This window comes from Chelonoidis abingdonii, chromosome 2, assembly GCF_003597395.2.
Source record: "Chelonoidis abingdonii isolate Lonesome George chromosome 2, CheloAbing_2.0, whole genome shotgun sequence".
NCBI classification, from domain to species: Eukaryota; Metazoa; Chordata; order Testudines; family Testudinidae; genus Chelonoidis; species Chelonoidis abingdonii.
In genome coordinates this window covers 239,793,097-239,820,978 of record NC_133770.1, presented here as the reverse complement: position 1 = coordinate 239,820,978, position 27,882 = coordinate 239,793,097, and the positions used below count along the sequence as shown (strand labels likewise).

The 27,882-nt window shown below is 42.7% G+C and overlaps 1 protein-coding gene across 4 annotated transcripts in view; it reads left to right on the top strand.

Moving 5' to 3' along the window:
* The first annotated feature begins 6,143 nt into the window (after positions 1–6,143).
* ARFGEF1 (ARF guanine nucleotide exchange factor 1) overlaps positions 6,144–27,882 on the top strand; it is a 195,764-nt gene continuing 174,025 nt past the window's right edge. For 2 of the 4 annotated variants that reach the window (XM_032805006.2, XM_032805007.2), the window contains exon 1: positions 6,145–6,991. In XM_032805006.2, the coding sequence (XP_032660897.1) occupies positions 6,868–6,991 (124 nt within the window). In that variant the 5' untranslated portion in view covers positions 6,145–6,867. Of the gene's footprint in view, positions 6,992–27,882 lie in introns of all 4 variants that reach the window. The other 2 variants (XR_012655356.1, XM_032805003.2) reach the window with 2 other exon arrangements.

The window sequence follows — 27,882 nt, the reverse complement described above, 5'->3', positions numbered from 1 at the left end:
GGTCTCATGGAGACAACCCAGATCTGGAAACTGGCACCAACTAGACTTAATTGTCACATGTAGAAAACAACTACTGACTGCAGACTGTGACATAGACCATGTGCTTGTATGCTGCAAAATAAGGCTTTCACTACAGAAATGTCATTGTACCAAACAAAGCTGTTGCCCACAACACAAAAGACCCAGCAAGGTGTCTCAGAGTATAGTAATTTAATGAAAATAACATACAGTCTGTTTCTGCCAAATGGACTGAACAAATCCATAGAAAACTCTCTTTGTATGCCATCCATTTATGGCTTTGCTAAGGAGATTTGTGCTGAGGTGATTTCTGCAAAACAAACAGTAAGGCATCTGTAGGACTTCTTAGTCCTGCCACTTGGTCACCATTGTTAGGTTTGAAAAGCAAAAGCCACTTTGACATATGCAGTGTATGAAACCGTGACTGGCATATGGAATATCAATATTGGTTTAGTATGAGAAAGGCTTTTCAGTGAACATAGAATCAGAAAAGAGTGTAATTAACCAACTCCACAAAATACTTTTATGGGGCACTGTCAAGGTTCCTTCCCCACTCTGAACTCTAGGGTACGGATGTGGGGACCTGTGTGAAAAAGTCTAAGCTTAACTACCACCTTAGATCTGGTTTTGCTGCCACCACCCAAATTATTTATAAGTCATTTGGGAAACTCTGTCTACCTCCCCACCCAGAATATCTCCCTCCCAAGTACTATAACCCTTCCCAGGGTAGCCTTCAAAGACTTCTCCACCAAGTTCCTGGTGAACACCGATCCAAACCCTTGGATCTTAAAAAAAAGGAGAAATTAACCATCCCTCCTTCTTTCCCCCCACCAATTCCTGGTGAGTCCAGATCCAACTCCCTTGTATCTTAAAACAAGGAAAAATCAATCAGGTTCTTAAAAAGACAGCTTTTAATTAAAGAAAGGTAAAAATCATATCTGTAAAATCAGGATGGAAAATAACTTTACAGTGTAATCAGATTCAAAGAGCCCAGAGAAACCCCCTCTAGCCTTTGGTTCAAAGTTACAGCAAACAGAGGTAAACCCTCTAGCAAAAGGAACATTTACAAGTTGAGGAAACAACGATAAAACTAACACACCTTGGCTGGCTGTTACTTACAAGTTTGAAATATGAGAGACTTGTGCAGAAAGATTTGGAGAGCAAGGATTGATGTCTAGTCCCTCTTAGTCCCAAGAGCGAACGACCCCCAAAACAAAGAGCACACAAACAAAAGCCTTCCCCTACCAAGATTTGAAAGTATCTTGTCCCCTTATTGGTCCTTTGGGTCAGGTGTCAGCCAGGTTATCTGAGCTTCTTAACCTTTTACAGGTAAAAGGATTTTGGTGTCTCTGGCCAGGAGGGATTTTATAGTATTGCACACAGGAGGGCTGTTACCCTTCCCTTTATAGTTATGACAGGCAGTGTGCTGCTGGAGTTACAATCCTTTGGGTGAGATGAAAACCCAGTCTTAACTGTATGAGGTCATTAAAGATCCCCTGGTGCCTTCTGGAACAGTAAGGGTGTTAACAATTTTAATTATCTTGCTCACTCTCCAATATATTAAATCACATTCCACTTGCCTATATTTCTCTTGCACCTTCAATTAGATACAGTATTTTCATTTGTTTCCTGCCCTGGATTGTAATGTAATGATTCTGTATACTATTGAAACAGGTGCATGGTCTGTCCCAAAGTTAGATACATTTCAGTTGTAAGTGACATCTCTATGTACCTCCTACTTGCCCCAGGGGACTGTTATTGGGGTTAAACCAGGTCTACACTACAAACTGTTGCTGGGATAGCCATGGAAATTATAGGTGTGATTGGTGACTGATGTAGCTGTGCCAGCAAAAGCCCCTAGTATAGACATAGCCCTGGTCCACCCTACGGGGTTAGGTCGAGTTTAGCTGTGTTAGGTCGATTTTAAAATGAATGCATCCAAAACCAACCCAGTTCCGTCGACTTAAAGGGCCCTTAAAATTGACTTCTGTACTCCTTGCCAGCAAGGGGAGTAGCGCTAAAATCCACCTTGCTGAGTCGAATCTGGATTAGTGCAGACGCAAATCGATGATACTGGCCTCCAGGAGCTATCCCAGACTGCTCCATTGTGAATGCTCTGGAGAGCACTTTGAACACCGATGCACTAGCCAGGTACACAGGAAAAGCCCCAGGATCTTTTGAATTTCATTTCCTGTTTAGTCAGCATGGCAAACTTAGCAGCATAGGTGTCCATGCAGCCCCCCCAAAATCATAGAGTGTAGAATGTTTCTGTGCTCCCCCTATCATCTCTGTCTCTGAGGTTACTGTAGATTAGAAGGCGAAAAAAACGCACTCGTGATGGCATATTTTCCAAGACCATGCAGTCCTCCCACACTGATAGGGCACAGCTTAATGCATGGAGACATTCAGTGGCAGAAGCCAGGAAAGAATTAAGTGAGCACGAAAAGCGGAGGCAGAATGTGATGCTGAGGCTAATGGGGGAGCAAGCGGACATGATGAAGCATCTGTTGGAGCTGCAGGAAAGCCAACAAGAGCACAGACCCCTGCTGCATCCAGTGTATAACCGCCTAGCCTTCTCCTCATGTTTCATTGCCTCCTCACCCAGATGCCCCAGAACGCGGCGGAGGGGGGAGGGGGAAGGCTCCAGGCATCCAGCCACTCCAGTCTAGAGGATTGCCCAAGCAACAGAAGACTGTAATTCAAACAGTTTGATTTTAGTGTGGCTACAATAAGCAATGTGGCCTTGTCCTTCCCTCCTCGCTCACCCCATCCGGGCTACCTTGTCCGTTATCTCATTTTTTTAAATTAATAAAGAAAGAATGCATGGTTTCAAAACAAGTTACTTTATTTCAAAGGAGGGCAGGTGGTTGGATTACAGGGAATTAAAATCAACAAAGGGGGCGGGTTTGCATCAAAGAGAAACACACACAACTGCCACACCGAAGTCTAGCCAGTCATGAAACTGGTTTTCAAAGCCTCTCTGTGCGCAGCACACCCATGCTGTGCTCTTCTAATCAACTTTTGTGTGGCTGCTCAAAAATCGGATGCCAGGCAATTTGCCTCAACCTCCCACCCCGCCATAAATGTCTCCCCTTACTCTCACAGATATTATGAGCACACAGCAAGCAGCAATAACAATGGGAATGTTGGTTCGCTGAGGTCTGACTAGTCAGCAAACAGAACCAGCAAGCTTTTAAATGTCCAAAGGCACATTCTACCACCATTATGCACTGCTCAGCCTATAGTTGAACTGCTCCTTTACTACCGTCCAGGCTTCATGAGCCATGGGAGCAAGGGTAGGCTACGGTAGGTGTGACTGCGTGGCTGCTGCTGGCTGGAGAGCAGCCTGAGGCAGAAGCCTCAGCTGCATGATATTCCAGCAAGACTGAATCTCCATGAGACAAAACTTAAAGAAGAGAATGACCTGGAGTGTCTGGCTCCATTCGGTGTCTAAGTAACAGGAGGATAGCCACATCTGCCCAGGCGCCCTGATCAAACCTCACTGAGGTCTGCCAGGAGCACCCCAGACACATATGCGGTTTATCAGTCCTATTGCACCGTCTGCTGCAAAGCAATGAGCTGCTATTGTGTAGCAATGCAGTGCCACGTCTGCCAGCAGATCCAGAGATGTACGGTGACAGTGAGCTGAGCAGGCTCCTGCTTGCCGTGGTATGGCATCTGCACAGGTTGTCATAATGGATAGGTAGGTAGGGTTAAGTTTCTTTTACCTGAAAGGGTAACCGAACACCTGACCGAGGACCAATCAGAGAACTGGATTGTTTAAAGTCAGGGCGGGATTTGTATACTCGGTCTTTTGTTTTCTTAGCTATGAGGAAACAAGTCTTCTTCTAATTCTCTCCTGATACTTCTTCTAAACATCTGTAAGTACCATGGACCCGCAAAGGTAATTCAGCTATGATGGTCTTTGGGGTTATTTACTGTATGTTTATTTGTTGTGCTGGTTTAATTGGCTATCTTTTTAAATCAGACTGTTTCTTTATATTTTCTTATAACAAGAGCCTGTATTGAGTTTCTTAATGCAAGATGATTGTTTTATATGTTTTATATTTTCTTTCTTTTCTATAAAGTTTCTTGTTAAACCTTGTGAAAGTTCTTTTCCTAGGGAGGCAAAGGGAAAGCCAGGCTGTGGGCTATTTTCCTATTTGGGTCCAGGGAAAGAGCAGACGACGCGGGAAAGAGCAAGAATTCTCTCTGTTCTCTGGTGGTTACAGTTTTCCTCGTTCCTGGAGCAAGGGGGGTGGCAGAGCCAGCTGTGGTATTTGTGCATCTCATTTCCTGAGGGAAGCAGAAAAGCTGTTTCTTCCTTCCCAGGTTAGCCGCGAGGCAAGCCTGAGAAGAGGGGGAAGGGGTTATTGTCCCTGCTTTTAGCATCCAAGGGATTGGGAATCTGGGTGTTCCCCCAAGGGAGGGTTGGGACACCAGAGGGAGGAAGGGGGATCAGGCCCCATAGATAATTCCTGATTCTGGTGGCAGCGAGAATATCCAAGCTGGTAGTGAGCTTGGGGGAGTTTCAGGTAAGCCCCCAAACTTTGGACGCAAAAGTCCAGGTTTGGGACAGGACCAGACTGGTGGACACTAAAGTCCAGGTCTGGGACTGGGAGGCTAGATTACCACACAGGTAACCCAGGAAAAAAGGTGTGAAACAATTGTCTGCTGTTGCTTTCACGGAGGGAGGGGAGCCTGACAACATGTACCCCAAACCACCAATGTTTTTGGTCTATCAGGCATTGGGAGCTTAACCCAGAGTTCTAATGGGCAGCGAAGACTGCAGGAACCGTGAGATAGCTACCCACAGTGCACCATTCTGTAAGTCAATGCTAGCCATGGTAGTGAGGATGCACTCCGCTGACTTCATGCGCTTAGTGTGTACACAATCGACTGTATAAAACTGGTTTCTAAAAATTGACTTCTATAAAATCAACCTAATTACGCAGTGTAGACATATCCATAGTTATACAGTATATACAGTTATAAAGCAAAGTGTGCGTTTTCCAGTATATCTTAGTTTGCTCGGGGAGGGGGCAAGAATAAATTATGCCAGCAAAAGTTCAGTTTTGTTGGTATAACCTACATCCACACTATGAGCTCTTTGCTGGTATTATATACAGGAGTACTAATTCCAGCAAAATTCTCCTAGTGTAGACCAGGACTTAGTTAGGGTCCATTCCTACAATTAGATACATTTGTACTAATTGTAAGTGCAAAATTTGGGACTTACTGTTATTTATTGTTACCTAGCATTTGTTGAGAGCTGACTTTATGCTTATTGGAGCATGAGCTTTCGTGGGTGAATACATGTCATACTTCTGACGAAGTGGGTATTCACCCATGAAAGCTCATGCTCCAATATGTCTGTTAGTTTATAAGATGCCACAGAACTCTTTCTTGCTTTTTCAGATCCAGACTAAAACTGCTACCCCTGATACTTGACTTTATGCTTGGTTCTCTACAGAATATGAAGAAAATACCGTCCCTACCCCAGGGGAATAAAGTCTAAGAAGATAAACACAGACAACAATTAAAACACAAAAAAACACCATTTAATCATGTAGTGGAAGTGCAAAAAATTACAGCAGCGTTTTTTAGTTTAGGCTTTGTTTTTCCTATGTCACTTTATGCTAAAGAGAGGAGAGGTGTTAACATTGATGGCCCTTGTGAAATAACGTATTTAAAATGGGACTTTAAGGGGGTAGGGTAATAGTGGTATTAATGGCAAAGAAAAAGTAACTGTTCAGAAAGACTGAATGTTTGTAAAATGCTTTGAGGTCTTTGGACAGAAACACCCACAACACTTTCGAAGCGCACAATAATACTATTTAGTATTAACAAGAAAAACTCCTGGTGGTCCTCCTCAGCCCTCATTAGTATCATGCACAATTTGCAATTATATAAATACACTTCCTACCCCTGCTCTTGTGAGTTACGTCTCAAATCAAAGTGAAGGGCTGAGAGGCTGGGCCAGTATGAACGCAGAAGATACATCATCTCATTGACATAAATACCTCTATATGCCCGACAGAGTCCCGACTTCCTCCTGCTGGGGAGAGCCGGACAAGCAGGTCTGCCCAAAAGAGTTTTATCCCCTGAGCAGGGAGAGTCCTGGCGCTGTCTCCCTGAAGGAATCTCTTGCTATAGCCAGGGTGAAACTTGGGGGTGGGGAGCAGCTCTGTCCGAGGGAGTCTCTCCCCGGAAGAGGGTGGTGGTAGGTGGCAGAGCAGCCTGAGGGCGTCTCTCCCCAGTGACGGGTAGCGCTGCCTGAGGCTCGCTCGCTGGGCGCCCGGAGGGGGGCGGTGCTGCCGCTCCCTTTGCTGAAGTAGCTCCCAGGTGGCAGCGCCTCGCTCTCCCCAGCCCTTCTCCCTTCCTCCGCACCTGTAGCGCACCGCTAGGGCGGGGAGGAGGCGAGTCCCCGCTGAGCCTCCGTAGTGCCGTGGCTCTGCCTGCCCCTCCCTCCGCCTTCCTGCCGGGTTGGGGTATCGCGCCGCCGCTTCCTCCTCCGCAGTCCTTCGGCCGCGGCCCTGACGTCGTTTCCTCTCAACATGGCGAGCGCAGGTTGTTGCCGCCGCCGCTGCTAATGGAGGTTGGTGCGGGCGGGAGACTCCGGGGCTGAGAGCGCCGCGGTCAGAGCTTCCTGCCCAGGGGCTGCAGTGCCCTGGCCGGGCCCGTCCCCGGAGGCCTCGCTCACGGCGCGGTGACCTGCTCCGCTCTCCCCTCCTTGCCCCCAGCGGCCGGGCGGCCACAGTCCCTGACTCGTAGCCGCCCGAGTGCCCCCCTTGCCCGGTCCCCGCTGCCTCCCTCCTGCGGGAGCGGCCGGTCCCCCCGATCGCTCCCATGTATGAAGGCAAGAAGACGAAGAACATGTTCCTGACCCGGGCCCTGGAGAAGATCCTGGCCGACAAGGAGGTGAAGAAGGCGCATCACTCCCAGCTGCGCAAAGCCTGTGAGGTGGCCCTAGGTGAGAGCCGGGGAGGGTGCGGGGGCTGGGGCAGGCGGTGCCCCTGGGCTGACCTCGCTCCCCTCAGGCCCCCCTTTCCCTAAGCCGGGTGATGGGGGAGACAAGGCGGCGGTGGGGGCCATTCGTTGATCTGGGGGTGCACGGGCATTGGGGAACGGAGGGGGCTGATGGAGGGATTGGAGGAGGAGAAGGAGGGTTAGTGGGGGCCGGTGATCGAAAGGCGGCATAAGACAGGCCTTTGTGATCAAGCAGAAGTGGCCGGGCTGGTGTTTGTGTAGCTAGGGATGGGAAGAAACGGGGCGGGGGGGGGGGAACCAAAGGCTTTTGGTTATTACACTGCCAGCAACTACTGGTGTGTTTGGATCTCGGAGAGAGAGAGGTTGCCGAGTTGCCCCTTGTTGACAGCGACGGGAAGGGATGCAGTCGGTTGCCTGCCTGGGCATCTCCGCCCCACACGCCCAGGATGAATAGGCAGAGAAGGTGTGTGTGTGCTGAGCTGACCTGGAAGAACAAGGCTGCCGGGGAGGGAGCAGGTGACAGGCAGCGATAAAGGGGGAGGGGAAGAGAAAGAAAAGGGAATGATGGAAAACCAGAGACAATGACACTCAGGCCATGTCTAAAATTGATGTCTGTTCTTGAATTAGGAAGCTATTCTGTAGGGAGGAAGAATGAGGGTGAAGGAGATTCAGTCGATAGCTGTCTAAAAGGAACCTCTGTAGTGTGTGTGTATGGAGAGAAAAATAGCTACTAGGAAAGAAATCCCCTTTATTGTATTGCAGAGTTAATGTAGCCACAGTGAAGGGGGAGACATTGTGGAGATGTTCATGTTGCTCCAGATGAGCGAGTTTTAGTTGTCTGACAGCTGAGCGTATAGTGGAGATGTTTATGTTGTGCAGTATTAGGTGTGTGACACAGCTGACTGTATAGAGTTTAGGTGAGGAGATATTGAGAAGAAAAAAAGGTTGGATGTATGTACCATGCATTTTGGCTTAAACTTCATGGTGTAATGAGCACAGGCCAAGGTACTGATCTCTGAACTGAGAAATGACCGCACATTCATAAAAATCAATGTATCATTTAATTGGAAGAAAATCTACCTTTGATTTGTTTGGATGTATTCTTTTTATCCTTACATTGGCAGTATTGTTGTTGAAGTGATTTTATCTTATGAATTTTTGGTAATATGTTTATTTTAAGTAGACTCATTTAAAAGAACGTAATCTGAAATTTACTTAAAAAATCAATTATAAGTAGTTTCATGTACTATACCGGCTCATGAGTCTTTCTGCTACTTTTTGTCACTTTTAAAATCATATTTTCCTTTTTAAAAATAAAATATTTGTCTCCTTTGTTTGTGATATACCCTGACCAAAAGAGGAAATTGGATGTAGTGAAATTGGCTATTCACAAAGTGCTGTCAAACACAAATAGTAAACAAATTGAAGAAAATATTTCATCTCTAATCTTTCAGTTAGTTTTTTTTTTAAAAAAAGACAAAAGTGGGATAATGTCCATTTGATTTACAACATAGATGACGCATTTACTATTTTTATTTACAACTTAAATAAATTAAATTAACTAAATGTAAAACATGCAGTTTAAAAAACTGAGTTTCTATCCAGACCATCTTATGTGGAATTAATTAGACAGTAGGAAACCTCATGAAATTACACTTTATTTCAGAAATTGAATTTTTTTTTTGTATCTCTGGAGCATTCAGATTCTACTACCAGGATGTCTGTCCCATTGTGTTAGGTGCTATAAAAATATAAACAGTTTTTGCCCTAAATATCATGCAGTCTAATATCCTGATCATGCAAACTGATCTGTGCTGGCAGACCCGTACTCGCAATGAACCCTATTGATTATTGTGTCAGTGTTGAGCTTTACTGAAACCTTCAACTGTGTATCTAATTCCAAGATTGGCATCTAAATAGGGACAAGACATGACACATGGGTGTGAAGATGGCAGAGGACAGGAGAGTGGGATAGATAAGGGCAATACAAGATTGTATATATTCTCTAATATATAAAATATGAAGACTTCATAGATCTTTTGAATAGGATAATCAAACAAATATTAATAAATTATAGTGTTTTTACTGTAAAAAATGTTTAGACTGATGGAATAAAAACTTTAATGGGTGATTGTTTCGGGACTCAACATTTTTATGGCCCCATCTTCTAATTATAACAGTGATATTTAGCTCTTGAATAGCAGTTTTGATCCACAGATATCTAAATGCTTTACAAAGAAAGGGAAATATAATTTTCCCCATTTCACAGATGGGAAGCTGAGGCATGGAGTGAGATGTCTCACCCACACCACATCAGTGGCAGAGCTAGAAATGTGGTTGATTCCTGGAAATGTTCTGATTTGTAATCTATTCCCCTATCAGCTTGGTCTGCCTCTCCATATTATTATAGAAGTCTTTTAATTATAATTATATAAATCTTGGTTTTTATTTCTTGCTTATAAAACCAAAAATATTACTATCTTGGATTTCTGGATGTTGAGTGCTAAAACCAACTGTTAAGGAAACTTTAGTGAGGCCTTACATAATGATTTAAAGCTGCTGCAGGTGATCTGCTGAGGAGTTGATTTTGTTTTTCTTAGTTAAATAAGATTTAGCTTTTACCTAATGTTATTAAAATACGTTGTGTATATATTTAAATTAGCTAAAATATTGTTGTCAGTCTGAACAGTTAATCTACAAAGATCTGGTTAAATTATTTCATGAATTTTTTAAAAAGCTTTTTCATTACTATTTTGGGATCTTCCCAAGCATAGCAGTGCCAATGATATAATAATAGGATATTACCTACTGACAGTAGATTAGAAGAATACTGTAATTAAAATCAGTTGTGACTCTGATCCAGATATTAGTTCTGCCTGGGTCCTTGTTTTGGTGGATATGTTGTAGTTAATACAGATATGCATATTAAATGAAAGCTAAAAAATATTTTAGCCAAGGAGTTTTTGGACCCACCTTTTGGAGAAAGCCTTTAATAACAACAACAAATAGATGTGTGCCATGGAACCAAAGGAAGCTGGACTGAAAATACTTTGTGATCTCTTTATGTCTTCTATTTAACTGTGCTCTGTGTTAAAAATATCAAATGCTTAGATGCCTTAGAAATATATACAATACTGATATAATGTGAAGGTCTCTACTCATCTGTTTACATTTACTGCTCAATCACAGTGAATAACTAAAGGCATAAGGAAGGGGTGGGGGGGACACCGTGAATCTTAACAGTAAGATAATAGATTCTATCTGTAAAGAGTTAGAAGTGCACAAAATAGCCAGCTGCTGTTTGCACTGTTTTCTTCATACAGGTACATGTGGCCACCATTAGACAAGCATCTCTGCTTTTTTCAGTAATTTATTTTTTTTATATTGTTCAAATTGTCAGGTTGATGGGGTCCAATATTTGGTCTACTTAATGTTCCTTATATTAGATCTGGCTGTAAGTTTTACATCTTTGTTTCTAAAAACAATTTTTCGGTGTTCCTTTTGTTCTGTTTTTCTAAGATCATGCGGTCAATGTCAGGAGCCCAGCATGTATAAATAACAAGTTAAAAAAACAAAAAACTTCTAGTATACTCCATGTACTAAGCAAAGAAATTAGTAAGGAAACATTTTGAGATTTCAGGGGGTTATTGTGAACAACAGAAAGTTAAAACCTTTAAAACAGGAATATTGTCACTTCTTACTTTTAGTCCCTACATATTGCTTGGCATTCTTTACTATTACACTTTTCTTAGAATCTTACTCTCTAGTGTGTTTTTGCTTTAAAAGCATGAATGAAGGAAACTATTTTCTGGAGTATTAACTATCATTTGAGTTTTCTTTCTTCCAACCAGAAGTGAAGATGAGATTCTTTTAATGTAAACATCTTCATTTACTGGTTATTAAAATGTAAATTAAACCTCTTTTCGTACACACAAAATGATTTGAATTATAGCTATGTTTTCTTTAGTTTTTTAATCCAGCAGAATTAAGTCTGGTGTTTACATTTCTTCTTTCTTCCCTCCCATTAAAGCTTTTTACCTGGATTCTGGTCTAGTCTGCCAAGTTGTGTGAGGTTTCATACAGAACACTGTCAATTACGTCTTGACATCCCCCCCCCCTTTTTTTTTTTTTACATTCCATTGTTTGTAATGCTTCTAAGAAGCCTGAACATTTCATATATTCTTTCCCACACTGCTTTACTATTTCTCGTGGAACACAGATGACAAAAGAACTGTACATTGTTTACTTATTTGTGCACCAATATCTTTTTAAAATGTTAGCAGGAATGTGTTCATCTTTTGAATTGTCTGTTAATTTACTGCCTAATGCAGACATTAGAATAAGATCTCCCATTATTCTTAGTGGGGAGCAGGCAAATGATTGCTACGATTTTGTGGTTGTAATTTCCAGTTTTTCAACTATATTGCCAGATTATTATATTGTTAAGGTAAATTGAAATGTGTGCCTAATCTACATAGGTATCCTTACATTGTTTTTCAGTTGGATGTTAACAGGATTTTAACTTTTTAATTGAAATAAAATATTTAGTATGAAACTTTTTTTTTTTTGAGTTAGTGTGTGAACCTGAATAGCTGAAGAGAGAGTTCACAGAAAATAAGATTCCTTTCTGAAATTTGTGGTTTATATACACAGTACTTGTGTAACCACAAATGAGAATTATCTCTAGCCATATTGTCTACAACCGTCTTAAATCTGTAAACTCCAAATAAACAGTATAGAATTAAACAAAACAAGAACTGCTCATCTGCTTGAAGTTCCATGCTCTGCTGAACTGGTGACACTGAAAACCCTGCCTGGAATTTAATCCACAAAAATCCATGCTGTTGTCTGGGTTGGCAAGACCTCCATTTATGACCCCAGTGGGTGAGGTGTGACATGGCTGTGGAACCTCCTGCAGGGAGGTCTGTTCAACCTTTGTACTATGTCACATGCACACACTGTGTGACCATTTAGTATAGATACCGGATCATGCAATTGTTGCAGTGATAAATATCAGCATAGACTTACGATTTGAGTGTAATTCTCTGAAAATGACAAAAAGTAAACCTCTCAGTAGACTTGACTCACCTTCACCTTAATCTGTGAATGTAGAGCTGAGCTAGGTGGGTCTCCTCTGCTCTCCTTTCTCTCCTCTTCATTGTAGAACTCTTTCACACAGTCACCTTCTAGAGTGGGAGTTATAATTAGATATATGTTTAGTAATAGGTGTAATGGTCAATACAGAAACCAAAGGCCATATCATGAATACGTAGAGCATTTAATAAGTCTGCTTCAAAGCTAGTGCAGTTAAATTAAATCTCTGAATTATATCATGTGCCTTTTCTGGAATAAATTCTCTTGCAAAGTTGTTAGTTATTTTTCCTGTGTACAGTGGCAGGCTTCTTATCTTAAATGACACCCTGTACCTTGTTACTAAACGTAGTGGTTAATTTTTAGATACTGAGGCCAGGTTTTTAGAGTGCCTATATGCTTAATTGGAAAGATACAATACTTAGCAGATTTACTGTCTTTTTTGTTGTACTCTTGTGTTGCTATGAAAAGAATAATAAACTTTGCAGTTACATTGTTCCAATAGCTTGTTCTGATTCCGGGCTTGACTAAACTTGGAGTTGTGCAGCGCTGGGAGTTACAGCTGTCTTCGTACAGCTGTGTAGGGACAGCGCTGCAGTGTGGCCACATTTGCAGCATTTGCAGCGCTATTGGGAGTGGTGCATTGTGGGCAGCTATCCCACAGAGCACCTCGTCCCATTTTGGCGTTGTGGGAAGGGGACGGAAGGGTGCGGGTCATTCCGCTTCCTGTCCCAACGCCCCGTGGTGCAACGCTTCACATCCCATCAGTCACTGTTTTACCGTCCACGTTTGACGCCATCGTGAGTCTCCCAACGGTTTGTGTGGAGTGCGATTTCTGTGGGAAATGGAGCCCGAGCTGCTGAGAACTTTGCTGGTGAGTGTCGCCAGCACATCACGTTTGGCAGTCGAGCTATTCCTTCAGCTCCAAAGTGACAGTGAAGAGTCCGACGATGATATCGAGTCACCTGACACGTGACACTAAATTGCTTGTGGGAGTAACGGACATGCTCAGCACCGTGGAACACCGCTTTTGGGTTCGGGAAACAAGCACTGAATGGTGGGATCACATTGTCATGGAAGTCTGGGATGACGAGCAATGGCTGCAGAACTTTCAGATGAGAAAGGTCACTTTCATGGGATTGTGTGCTGAGCTCACCCCCCACCCTGAGGCGCAAGGACATGAGATTGAGAGCTGCCCTGCCAGTGGAGAAGTGGATGGCTATTGCAATCTGGAAGCTGGCAACTCCAGACAGCTACCGATCGGTCGGGAACCAGTTTGGAGTAGGAAAGTCGACCGTTGGAATCGTGTTGATGCAAGTTTGCAACGGCCACAATCGACATCCTGCTTAAGTAAGAATCCACGTGACTCTGAGGGAACGTGCAGGACATTTCTGGATGGGTCTTGCACAATGGCGTTTCCCTAACTGTGGAGGAGGCCGATTTAAGGGACGCATATTCCTGTTCTGGGCCACCACCCCACCTGAGCATAGCCGGAGTACATTAATCGGGATACAGGACGTATTTCTCTATGGTTCTCCACGGTGGCTTGGTATGATCACCCCTGTTAGCATCATTGACATTTACACAGCCGGCTGGGTCCTGGAAAGGTGGCATGATGCACGCATGCTTTCGGAAAACCCAAGGTTGGCGGGCCCTCTGGTTCATGCGAAGCTTCAGGCCAGGGACTTTTTTTTTTCGCCATGACCGTGAAAGATCACAGCTTGGGACATTGAAGATGTTCCCATTGTGATCCCGTTGAAGACTCCCACTTACCTCGTTAATGCCTTGGGCTCATGGAAACCGTATGACAGGAAGGCCTTGAACAGGAGCACATAGGGACCGCGATTCACTACAGCTGGCCAGAGAAACTTAACAGGTGTGTACTGACAACATGACTGTTGGAGTGGTGCTTTTGGATCCGTTTTTAACGAAAGTGATAAGGGCGCTTGTGTTCTCTTTATGGAAGCTACACTTGGGAAACGAGCAGAGCCCTGCTGCGGTTATATCCGCATGCTGACCCCTCCATAATCTTGATGAAGGGAAAGGGTGAACCACATTTTTCAGTGAGGATGGACTCCAGAGGCTCAACGCTGGATGGCTGAATTGCACAGCCCAGAGAGCAGGTGCTACTACAGGGCCAGCACAAGCTTACGAAGGGATTAGGGCGTGCCTTATGCCTTGAGTGAGGAGGGAATTTGAGCGCCTGAAACCACCAACAGTAATGTTTGGTGCCTTGCACTATGGGTGAGTGAACGGTGGCCAGTTGTTAACAATAAATAGGAATCTGTTTTTTCCTAAAATGTGTTGCCAGCTGCATGGTTTCCTTCTTTCCTCGGGCGGCTCGCCTTGGTTTCTTCACTTTCTGCAGCCCATAATAAAGAACTGTTCCCAAACACAGACAAGAAATCATTTTTCATGAAAAACAAGAGATTAAAATAAACTTTCTTGACAGCGAGCTACACACCACATTTGGGAACCTAATAGAAGGGGCAGCGGGGCGGTGAATGGGTGATGTGAACTGTTACATTGTGTCACAAGGTTTGAATATGTTCCTGTCTGGCATAACCATACATCTGGGTGCAATGGGGGATTGACTGCTGCATCGTTACAGGGTGAAATGAATAATACTGCATGGGGAGATGGGCGTAGGGTCGTAGTTCTCAGGGGTGGTGATGAACATACAGGTGTGGGCAGCTGGTGGTGGTAAGAACCTGGATGCTGGAGCGGGTTTGGACTGACCTTTGGCGGCACAGGAGAGAGGTTGTGATGGGGGTGGGGCAGCACGTAGGCATAATCTACTGCATGACAAGTATGATACTCATGAAGTTCTCTGCGCGTTGAGTGAGAGGGTGAGGGTCGGTAGTTTCTCAAGGTGGGTGATGAACATAACAGGGTGTGAGGCAGCTGGTGCCCGGTGGTAAGGGGAAAGTAAGAACCTGGATGCTGAAGGTTGACTTGACGGGGCAAGAGAGAGCTGTGGGGGTGGCGCAGCACCAGAGTAGTGCTCTACCTGCATGGAACAATGTGACTGGATTACAGTCCATTGGCATGCCAGGGAGGCTTAGAGCTGCTTTGTTGCTTTCTATTAGCCAATTCCTTCTCCTTGCTTTCTCTTCCTCCAGTGCTGCATTTCTCTCCAGTCCTGCAGCTTCCTTACTCTCTCTGGCAGCTAATTCATAACTCTTTCACCATATTTCTGCTTTTTTCTTTGCTTTTTCCTCAGGTTTGTATGCTTTTCAGCAGGAGTCTATCGATAAGGCCAGCCATTTCTAGCAGTAGTCAAGGACGCTGTTATTAGAAAAAAGACAAAAAATTGAAACATTAACAAAGGCAGCATTGGCATGATATAATCACAGTGACAGGAGTTCACAGATCTCACTTTACATAAAAGTTCCACATAGCAAACACAGCACAGAGAGCCACAGCAGCGAGACATGGTGAGAGGGTAACGAGTGCAGGAGGTTAATAATCCTGGAAGCCACCGCTGCCCGCGGCTACCTGGGAAGGAACTGATTGATTCAGGCTGCATTGGGTTCTGTGTGTTGGGAAGCAGAGAGCTGTGGAGGACCTGCAGTGAACACTATCCATGTTTTCCAGGAGTCTAATCCTGAAGAATCTCACTGCTGACAGGTTACCTAAGCAAGGGAGGGGTCTTCTGCCAGCAATGCGATTTGTCCTGGGCCCCTATGCAGCTTCTGATTGGCAGCATGGTCCCCCCACCCCTCGTGGCACAGTGTCGCAGACGCGCTTAGCCTGACTGGACAAGGACCACAAATGGCTCGGGTCCCTGTAATCGGCCTCGTCCTTCACTCTGGGCAAGAAGAGCTGAAGAGATACAGAAGCGATTACCGCGACGTTGATAGACCACATCAATGCGGCTATTTCCACATCTTAGCATGCATGCATGCAGCCATTAACCCCCCCTTCTCTCCCTAAACATTTTCCATCCTGGAAAAAAAAGCTGTACCTTCCGAACCCGCTTCCTCCTGCTTCTTCTTCACACAACAAGTTCAGGCTGCTTGCAACTGGCTAGCTTCCTCCTGGCTTGAGAAGAGCTAGTGGCTGCATGCCTCTGGGACTCTGGGGTGTCTTCCCCCACCCCAGTAGCCTCACTCTCGGTTTCTCCCCGCTCTCCATCCCTCTCCTCTCCCTGCTCTGAACTGTCTATCGTTGTCCTCCGATTGGCAGTGGGGTCACCCCCAAGTATCGTGTCCAGCTTCCTTTGTAAAAACGGCAGGTTGTGGAGGCAGCACCTGAGTGGCGGTTTCCCTCACGGGCTTTGCAGTAGGCACTCCGCAGCTCCTTTACTTTAACCCTGCACTGCACCGCGTCCCGGTCATGGCCCCTTTCCATCATGGCCTTTGATATCTGGCCATAGGTATCGTAATTCCTACGGCTGGAGCGCAGCTGTGACTGCACAGCTTCTTCCCCCCCAAACACTGGTGAGGTCTATCAGCTCGCCATTGCTCCATGCTGGGGCTCGTTTGGAGCGTGGAGGCATGGTCACTGATTGATTGCACTCCACACCTGGCTGAGCAAACAGGAAGGGAATTTTTAAAATTCCCCGGGACATTTAAAGGGCGGGTCATCTGAGGCCAGGGCAGTAGAGTGTGAACTGATGAGCAAAGTGGCTGAACAGGTATTCTGGGATACCTCCTAATACCCTGGAGGCCAATTACAGTGCTTTTGGTGGCCACACTTGACAAGCAGCGCTGCATTCATTCATTATACCCTAAGCAGACCAGCTGTATAGCCAGTGCTGCAGCCAGGGAGTTGCAGTGCTGGATGTGCCTTGCAGGAGTGGACGGTTACTAAGTTGCAGCGCTGTAAACCCACCATCAGCGCTGCAACTCTCCAGTGTAGCCAAGCCCTCAGAGTTCTTTTTAAAATATATTAATGCTAGTTTATTAAAATGGTTTAGTCTCTTCTGTTTTTTATATTGTTTCTAATGTCTCAGCGTGAAGCAACAAAATCTCATTGGTTAATATTGTCACTGTCTTCCCCCTCAACAAATATTGTAATACTCTTCCAGTTGAGATGTCAAGTAAGGAGCTTGCTATATTCATGTTGTTGCTAGCGGGGCCATTGTGTAATTAAGACTTCTCTTCCCCTTTTGCTAAGATCGAAGACTTATCAGTAACACTGAGACTTCACTGGCTCAGTAAAGTGTCTTCCAGGTTTGCTGCCACATCTGAGACTTGAGGTAGTGCTACCAATTTACAGGACTGAGGAAAACAAGCGTAGTTAGAAAACAGGGCTCCGTAATCTTGAACGCCGTATTCAGTAACTTCTTGACTGTTTGGCATGATAACTCTGACTAATGCTAATCCTTGGAAGGGAAAAAAGGATACTAGTTCCTTTTGCTCTAGAGTTACTTAAGGGCTGTGAATCTCTGATCAGCCAGTGTCTTGTATTAGGTTTATTTTTTTATAATAAGTTAGTGTGGCTCAAATGTGGGTAGGGAAGAATTTAATGGATAAGATGTCAAATATTTTGCTGTTCTGGTAAAATGAAAAGCGAATGGAAACTTTCATCCTATTTGTTTTTCAACTGGAACTCTATTTACAGTAAAATACATCATGCTTACTGTCTCTGTCACCAACAGAAATTTGTACAATAAAAGATATTACCCTGCCCACCTTGTCTAATATCCTGTATTGACATGGCTATAACAACACACTGCATATAATAAAATATATCCTCAATTTAAGATATAACAGTATCTCTAAGCCGTCTTAATCTTGACTTTCAATACATTGTGAATCTGATTTTAAATTTCTTTGTCTTAAACCATCTTTGTAACACGAAGTTCAACTTTTGAAGCTAGCGCTGTATAATAAACTGCAGTAGGGCTAATTGGAATGTTTAAACTTGAATGATAAAGTAGTCTTGTGACTACACTGCATCTATTTCTAACAGTGAATCATCTTTGACTAGGAAAAAGAAAATGTGAAATAGTAATCTTTTTTTCTGTGTTCCCTACCAGCACATTTTTCCTCATCTTACTACCTCATTCTTTTCTCTTCTGTCTTTCTCCCCCTATTTGCTCTTTACTCCTTTTGTTCTTCAGTCTCTCTATCTACTTCTCCTACCTCCTCTACATTTTCATTTTTTAGAATTATAGTGGCACTGATTCTGGGTATGTTTATTGTATGGGGATATTCCAAATTGGAATATTTTAAAAACTCTGCTCTCTCTCTGACTGGTGAAATCAGATGTCTGATGAGCCAGGGTTTCCTGGAGTCTTCCAGAAAAAAATGGCTCTGGAGGTAATACTGTAACAGCACTTGATTTAAAAATGACTGGCTTATTGCTCAGTGGCCAATGAAAATTGACAAACAGGAGTGGTAAATTGTAATTTCATATAGCCTATGTGTGGACTTTGTGTTTGGAGGGAGAATTCTTGTTGTTTGATATGTCTTTTTTTGTATTGTTCGTGAGTGTTGTCTAGCTGGGCTGTAGGATCTTGAACAGGTCAGGGAGAGACTGGTCTGTTTATTTGTGTGTCAGTTTGGGCCATTTGGCTGGGACTCTTTGATCAGCTTCAGTGTTTGAAGTCTTTTTTTTGAATAGTTAATCGCTCCTTGTTAATGGATGTATGGAGATGAGCAGCAAAGTTCAGTATATACCAGTTGCCAGGCAAAATCCCAAAGAGGCAAATGGGGAGTTTCAGAAGGAGTTTACAAGAGGGCATGTGAGAGGCTCTTTTTCTAGGTGGTGATCTATGTTTGATACCATGGTGACTAGCTGTGGATTTGTATCTGAGACCTGTAATGGATGTTCCATGTTTACTTTCCTGCCTGAAGCCAGAATGAACTTCCATTATATGAAGTGAAAGTTGGTGACCTGAAAGAAAAGATTCTTGAATTGGAAGGATAAGTACAGACACTATGGAACCTCAGAGAGGCCGAGGAGTTCTTGAACAGCCAGATTCAGGAAACATCATTATTGCAGATTCAAGGACAAAAGTAACTGGCCACCAAGAAACCAAAAAAGAGGCATTTGAAGAGGAAGCTTGGCAATTTATAACCACCAGAGGCAAGAGGATGAGGTGGCATTCTCCACAGTTGGGGACAGATAAGAGTTGTCAGTCTCTGACTATCCGAGAGGAGAGGACCAGGAGGAATTATACGTGGCTAAAATTTTCCATTTGTTACCATGTTTTCAATGTGCAAACTACAGAATACATCTCTGAATATCTAACTGCTCAAATGCAACAGAAAGGTATATAGGACATACTTGTGGAAGGCTGCTCAGCCCAAACCATAAGAAAATCAAGCATGCCCACAAAAAGCTCTAGCCATCTGAGTAAGATGTACGATTTTTTGATGGGGAATTTTATACTAAGAATGTAAATAACATTCTGAAAGGGACAGGTATGGCATTCTTTCTTCCTGGGGCCAAACCATGAGTCTTGGTACTTGATATTCTTGATACTAAGACTTGATCGCTTCTTAAATCAGTGGGCAAGGATCCACTGGTGATAATGCACGTCAGTGCTAATAATGCTGCTTCATGGGATGTCTTGAAGATTATAGATAGGTTATAGAATCTCCGTCACTGGAGATTTTTAAGAGCAGGTTAGATAAACACCTGTCAGGGACATTCAAGATAATATTCAGTCCTGTCTTGAGTGCACGGGGCTGGACTAGAAGACCTCTCAAGGTCCCTTCCAGGCCTATGATTCTGTGACTTCAGAGAACTCAAAAAGGTGCTGTAGTAGAAAATCAATTGGACATTCTTCTCTGAAGTCCTGTCCTGTCCTGTCCAGCGAGTGAAGAAGGCAGAAGATTCTAGAAATGAAGCACTAGCTAGGCAAGTGGTATAACGAAGTGGGTTTTGTGGAATGTTGGTCCACCTTCTATGGGGAAGTAGGTGGCCTCCATCTTGGTAGAAGGAGAATGAATTCCCTAGAGATCAGGCAAGACTTCAACTAATAAGAAAAGGACAAAGTGAAAAGAGGAAACAAGCGAGTACTTGTTTAGCCCATCTAAGATGTTGGAAAAAAAAAGTTAATCAAGACACCAGAGGACACACAGAAATTCTGTAATTGTCTATACACCAATGCCAGGAGCTTGAGTAATAAAGATTAACTGCCTCATTTGTGAGCCTAAAGTCGAGCTAGTTCCTGGGGGCAAGATTTACATGATTGAAATGTTAAATAGGTTATAAGCATTGGGTGCATTTTTTTTTTATTATTATTTTTTAGGAAGGAACAAGTGGGCAAAAGGGAAGGGGATAGGTGCTTACATACTATAGTGAACAGCATGGTGTAAGAACCAATATAGCATAGGAATGGGAGCCCTCTGTCAAAAATACCACTTTTTAGTCACTGACGGCTTAGAACATTGATCCGCAAGCATTCAAGATCATTTGCTTCCAATAGATAAAGCACAAGGTTGGGTACAAGGTGTTGTCTGCTACAGACACCAAATTACATTAGAGAACAGGATGACCATCTCCTTAAGCACCTAGCTACAATGTGCAAGGGGAAAAAAGCTGTTACCATGAGGATTTCAGTCTGAGTGATGTATACTGGAAGTCTCATGCTGCCAGTACTAAGTTGTCATTGCAACTTCTATAATTTTTAGAAGATGATTTCATAACTCAAAAAGTGTTGCATCCAATATGTGGTAATTCTATATTAGAAACCATCTAGATGGATGATGAGTTGATCACATACTAAAAATTAGTGGTAGATTAGGTACAAGTGATCGTGACATGGTTCTGTTTGCACATAATACATTTTGATAAAGTCCAAAACAATGATATATATCCATCTGCTTGAAAGGGGCTAGTTTCACAATGCTGAAAACAGTTATAAACCAAATCAGTTCTGAGAGAGAATTAAACAGAACAATGTGAATAACTGGGAATAATTGTTCAAGAGCATTTTATTAGATTATAAAACAAACAAAAAACATTTAACAAATAGAAGAAGGGGGATGTTCATAGTAATGAATATACATCGAAGCTAGGAATTATAGAAAATTGATGAGGGAAGCAAAAGGATATAAGGAGAACTCTATTGCTAGCAGAGATAAGAACAATGAAGAGTTTTTAAATTGTATTAGGAACAGAAGGAAACCTAACTGGTATTAGTCCATTACTAGAGGGGAAATGGCAGCCATCAATAATGATGCAAAAGAGACAGAAGTGCTCAATAAGTGTTCTGTATTTGGGACAAAACCATGTGATGTAGTCATGGCATGTGGTGATGGAATACTTTTCATTCCAACTAAGGAGGATACTCTGCAGCTGCTAAAGCTAGGCATTTTAAAATCAGTGGGTTCAGGTGACTTATATCCAATAATTTTTAAAAGTACTGGTCAAGGAGTGCTCTGCACTATTTAATGTTCGTTTGTTTTTTGTTTTGTTTTTTTAAATAACTCTTGTAACACTGGGGAAGTTCCAGAGAACTAGAAGAAAGCTAATGTTTTATCAGCATTTAAGAAGAGTAACTGGGTAATTATAGGCCTGTCAGCCTCACTCAGTCCTGAGCAAAATAATGGAATAGCTGGAATGGAACTTATTAAAGGGAAGTAATATAATTGATACCAGACAGCATGGGTTTATGAAAAATAAATTTTGTCAAACTAACTTGATATCTATTTTTTTTTTTTTTTTTTTTTAAGATTTATGTTTGGTTGATTAAAATAAGTGGTGATGTAATGGACTTCTGGAAGGTATTTGACTCAGTACCACATGACATTTTAATTAAGAAGCTAGAATGATACAAAATCAACATGCCACTTATTAAGTGAATGAAAAACTGGCTAACTGATCTCAAAATGTAGTTGTTAATGGGAAATCATCAAGCGGGTATGTTTCTAGTGGGGTCCTTCAGGCATCAGTTCTTGGCCTTGTACTATTTAATGTTTGTATAAGTGACATAGAAGAAATAAAAAATCATTACTGATAAATTTAGCAGATGACATGCAAACAGAGCTGACCCTAGGTGTTTTGCAGCTCACCGCAGAAAATATTTTTGACACTCCCTAAGCAGCTGAGCAGAAAAAAACAAAGGAAAAGAAGGCCAAGCATAGTGGCTTGGGGGGTGGGGGAGGGTAAAGGCGAGAAGGGGAAGAGCAGCTAAGCACCTGCCAGCTCCCCACTCCAGATGTTGATGCCTAGAGCCACAGCCAACCCTCTTCCTCCCCCCCCCCCCCCCAAATAAATAAATAAAATGGCCAAGTGTCTGCCCATTCCTTCCCCTGGAAGTTGATGCCCAGGGTGACTTCCCAGGTTTCTGGCTCTGCACACAGATTGTGGGTGGGGTAAATAATGAAGAGGTCAGTCACTGATATAGCACGATCGCTTGGTGACTTAAGCGCAGATAATCAGCGTTTTGTTTTAGTATGGTCATACGTAAAGTTATGTGTCCAGAATAAAGACACTAGGCCATATACATACATGATGGAGGATTCTATCCTGGGAAGCAGTGATTCTGAAAAGGGGTTGAAGATCATGGTGTATATAATCAGCTGGACATGAGCCCCCAGTGTGATTCTGGCCAAAGGGGCTGAGGCAATCCTTGGATGCATAACTAGGGGAATATTGAGTAGGAAAAGACACATCATATAACATCTATTTGGTATTGGTGTGACCGACAATGGGATATTATGTCCACAGTTGAAGAAGGATGTTGATTAATTGGAGGGGGTTCGGAGAAGAGCCATGCAAATAATGAAAGGTTTGGGCAACAGGCCCTATAGTGAAAGACCCAATGAGCTCAATCTGTTTAGTTTGTTAAAGCGAATGTTAAGGGTTGATTTGATCACAGTGAATAAGTACAATACTCTACATGGAGAATAGAAATTTGATAATAGAGAACTCTTCACTGTATCAGACAAAGGGATAACAGGATACAAAGGCTGGAAGTTGACAAATTCCAACTAGAACTGTACATAATTTTTTCAGTGAGGATAATTAGCCGCTGAAACAATTTACTCAGAGTTGTGGTAGCTTTTCCATTTGTGTAAACTTTTAAATCAAGATTGGATGTTTTCTAAAAGACAAGCTCTTGTTCAAACAGGAATTAATTCGGGGACTGCTATGGCCTTTATCATGCAGGAAGTCAGACTAGATAATTACTTCTGCTTTTATAACCTATTAATCTGTGAAAAATATTCACTGCTGTTGTGGGACAATTTTTTTTTTTCCCTTGAGGGAGGAAACAATCTATCTTTATGGCAGCTTCAGTATGTATAGTGCGGGGAGGTTTTACTATATTAAAAATACAAGTGAAGTTTTACTGTACTGTATCAAGCATGTGGCTTCTTGCACAAGTGAATGGAATACTCCTAGAATACTCAAGGAGCTGACTGAGATGATATCTGAGCCATTAGCAATTATCTTCGAAAAGTCATGGAAGATGGGAGAGGTTCCAGAAGACTGGAAAAGGGCAAATATAGTGCTCATCTATAAAAAGGGAAATAAGAACTACCCAGGGAATTACAGACCAGTCGTCTTAATGTCTGTACCCAAAAGACAGTGGAGCAAATAATTAAGCAATCAATTTGCAAACATCTAGAAGATGTAACAGTCAGCGTGGATTTGTCTCAAACAAATTGTGTCAAACCAACCTGATAGCTTTCTTTGTCAGGGTAACAAGCCTTGTGGATAGGAAGGAAGTAGTAGAGGTGGCGTATCTTGACTTTAGTAAAGCTTTTGATACTGTCTTGCATGACCTTCTCATAAGCACACTAGGGAAATGCAACTTAGATGGAGCTACTATACCGTGAGTGCAAAACTGGTTGGAAAAAACGTTCCCAGAGTAATCATCAGTGGTTCACAGTCGTGCTGGAAGGGCATAATGAGTGAGGTCTCGCAGGGTTCAGTTCTGGGTCCGGGTCTGTTCAGTATCTTCATCAATGTTTTAGATAATGCCATAGAGAGTACAGTTATAAAGTTTGTGGATGATACAAAGCTGGGAGGGATTACAGGTGCTCTGGAGGATAGGATTAAAATTCAAAATGATCTGGACAAACTGGAGAAATGGTCTGAAGTAAATAGGATGAAATTCAATAAGGACAAATGCAAAGTACTTCATTTAAGAAGGAACAATCAGTTGCGCACATAGAAAATGGGAAATGACTGCCTAGGAGGGAGTATTGCAGAAAGGGATCTGGGAGTCATAGTGGACCACAAGCTAAATATGAGTCAATAACGTAATACTGTTGCAGAAAAGCAAATGTCATTCTGGGGTGTATCAGCAGGAGAGTTGTAAGCAAGACACGAGAATTAATTCGTCTGCTCTACTCTGCACTGATTAGGCCTCAACTGGAGTATTGTCTCCACTTCTGGGTGCCACATTTTAGGAAGGATGTGGGCAAATTGAAGAGTCCAGAGAAGAGAGACAAAAATGATTAAAGGTCTAGAAAACATGACCTATGAGGGAAGATTGAAAAAACTGAGTTTGTTTAGTCTGGAAAAGAGAAGACTGAGAGGAGACATTTATAGTTTTCAAGTATGTAAAAAATAAAAATTGTTTTTCCTAACCTCTTAGGATAGGACAAGAAGCAATGGGCTTAAATTGCAGCAGAGGAGGTTTAGGTTGCACATTAGGAAAAACTTCCTAACTGTCAGGGTGGTTAAGCACTGGTTGGGTCATGGAAAGAATCCTCACGCAGCCGCAGTAGCACTGATCAGACTTCCATAACATTCTTCTTAACTCCCATTTCTTCTCATTTTTCTTTTCTCTGTTTACTTAGTTCCTTCATATATTGTACTTTAGCCAGAACAAGGGTCGGCAACCTCTGGCACACTGCTCACCAAGGTAAGCACCTTGGTGGTCTGGGCAGGCTTGTTTACCTGCTGCGTCCACAGGTTCGGTCGATTGCAGTTCCCACAGGCCCTGGTTTGCCGCTCCAGGCCAATGGGGTTGGTGGGAAGCGGCGCGGACTGAGGGATGTACTAGCCACCGCTTCCCACCGTCCCCATTGGCCTGGAGCAGCGAATCGCAGACTGTGGGAGCTGTGATCGACCGAACCTGCAGATGCGGCGGGTAAACAAACCGTCCCAGCCCACCAGGGTGCTTACCCTGGTGAGCCATGTGCCAAAGATTGCTGACCCCTAAGCTAGAACAACACATGCAGTTTTGAAGTACCATCTTTCTTGTGTGACGAAGCGTTACGGTTGTAAAATAGGGTCATGCTCTACCCATAGCAAGTTTTATGTAGCTAGCATTGAAATTATTTGCAGTGAAACAGCACATAGTTCTTGCTCTGTTCTTATTTTTTTATTATTGAATTTTGCTGCTAAATGGAGGTCACTGTTCTAACAGTATTGACTATAATGTACATCTTACTTTTTGTAATATTTGTAACTTTTTTTTAACCAAAAAAGTCTTCTATCCCAGTTTTTTAATTTGAGGGAGTTGTGAAAACATTCTTGCAGTTTTGCGTCAAATGTAGTGTTACTAAATATACTTCTAAAACTTAGCTAATATTTTATTAAAGTGTATACTTTTAAAACTTTATTACTGTTTACAACTGTCTTCAAATAAAAATGGTTTTCTTTTTTGGATTTCTCCTCCCACTCTGTATAGCATGTACACACTGATATGATAAAAGATTTATTATGAGTTCTCAGTTACTGGCATTCATGTACTTTAAATACCGGTAATAATCATTTGAGTTGAAAAAGCTTAACAGTCACTGGTTTAGATAACTTTTCATCTTGTGGCTTACTTGAAGATCCTTTCTGATCTCACATTTTCACCATGTCAGCTATTGCACTTGGTTATAGGAAAAGATATTATGATAACATTACAGTGAGAAAATGAAAATAACCTTATAATACTGAGATGAGTATAGCTGCTTGGTCACATCCATTGTCTTTTATCTGTGCTTATTTCCTCTTGGTATAGAGATCTTTCATTTCTTAATATTTTTATTAATAATTATAAAAAATCATTGCTTTCAGTCTTCACTGTTCTAATCTCTTTGCTGTTTGTTTCTGTAACATTTGGTATCCATCCAGATTTGGCGTCATTCTCAGATTTGGTCATGTGTTTATCTAGAAACAGAAGAAGCATCTGACATGAAATAGTCATGTAGGATGCAGAAAGATTTTGCTGCAGCTTGAAGTGTGTGGTTTGATGGGGTTTTTTTTGTTTTTTTTTTTTTAGTTGATCTAAACAGCCTGTGGGAACCATGAGTGTTGGTTTTGCCTGCAACTAACAGGAGTACCGCTGGAAGACTGACTGATGCTTCGTTGCTGTGACAGAAGCAGCTCTGCAGAAAGTTTGAGAATCACTAATGTAAACAGTTTTATAGGCTTTCCAGACACATTTAAGAAAAGATAATTAGGTATTATTAAAATAATGGTCTTTGTTACTAAAGCTGTTTAATATGGCCATGCAACATCTTGGCAGATGAAAAGAAACACGATGAAGTCAGTTACTTAGTGGTGCTTGACAGTAGTGTGGGAGAAGAGCCAAATGCACGAGCGGCAGACCTTCCCACGGTGGCTACAGGTCCGCTCGCCAAAGAGAGCTTGGAGCACACTCTGCTTCCTGGCTCACCTGTGGGCCTCAGCCTGGGGTCCTGATAGCTCTCCCAGTGACTGCACTAGCCTTAACCTAGCTTCTCCTGACTGAGCGATTGTGGACATGGTTCTCCCAGTTGTCAGTGGGAGCGCTGAATTTCTTGAGCTCTTGCTTGACCTTATCACTGTATTGATAGTTTGACAGTTCCTTTACGTTGCAGTCAGTTCTTGGAGTTGGCCATAAAGCACAGTCTTCCTCAGACTATCTTGAGGCATACACTGCCGCAGCTAACGAAATCAAGCGTAGTCTGCATAGACTGTAGGTCAGTTCTCTCAAGGATCTTGTTGTTGTTGATCTGCTAGTCCCAAGTGACTCTAAGGATTTCTTCCGAGCAGGTGCAGAGAGGAGAGTGGCTATCACAGGCTTTCCCCCCCCTGCTTTTAGGAGCTCCAAAGATATCTGATCATTGCCTGCTGCTTTCCCAGGTGCAATTTCTTCGATAGCTTTTTCTACATCTTCAAGAGCTGGTGTTTGGTCCAGCTCCTGCATTGTTAGAAGCTGAGGGATGGCAGGTAAGGCCACAGATAATGGCATCCTTTGAGTAGAGTTCTTTATAATGCTCAGTCCATTGGTCAAGTTATTGTCTGTCATTCAGGATGGCACCATCTTTCGCTTTCAGGTTTGCATTCTTTTTACAAATTGGACCAAGTGACTTTTTGATTCCACCGTTGGTATCACAAAGGTCCCCTTTTTTCAAGGCAGGTCTGAATCGTTCTGCACAGGTCTTGCCAATACTCTTGGGCACTTTTTCTGGTGGTTTTCTGGACTGCAGTTTTAGCCTCTTTGAACTTAAGAGTTTTCTACTTAGTTGATTGTTGAAGTAAAGTTAGATGAGCTTACTTTTTCTTTTCTATGAATGGGAGCAGCAGATGTTCAGACGCTGAAAACCAGTCAGGTTGTTTTTTTGTTGTTCCATAGACATCTTTGGCATTAGCCACTGTCTTATTCTTGAAATTTTTCCACAAAGCGTCAGAATCAGGGGAATCAAGTTGATCATCTTTAGAAACACTCAAGTGCAAACTGAAAATTTGCACAAGTGTCAGTCCTTCATTTTAGTAATGTGGAGGCAAGGTTTGCCATTTGGCTTTCCATGATGGATCTTTAAATGATGTAATTGGTGCTTGGTGCTGAGAAGGGCATGGTCAGTCTCGTAATCAGCGCTATGCATTAATTGAGCATGCAGTACATTGTGAACGTTTCTTCAACGGATCAGGATGAGCTCAAGCTCATGC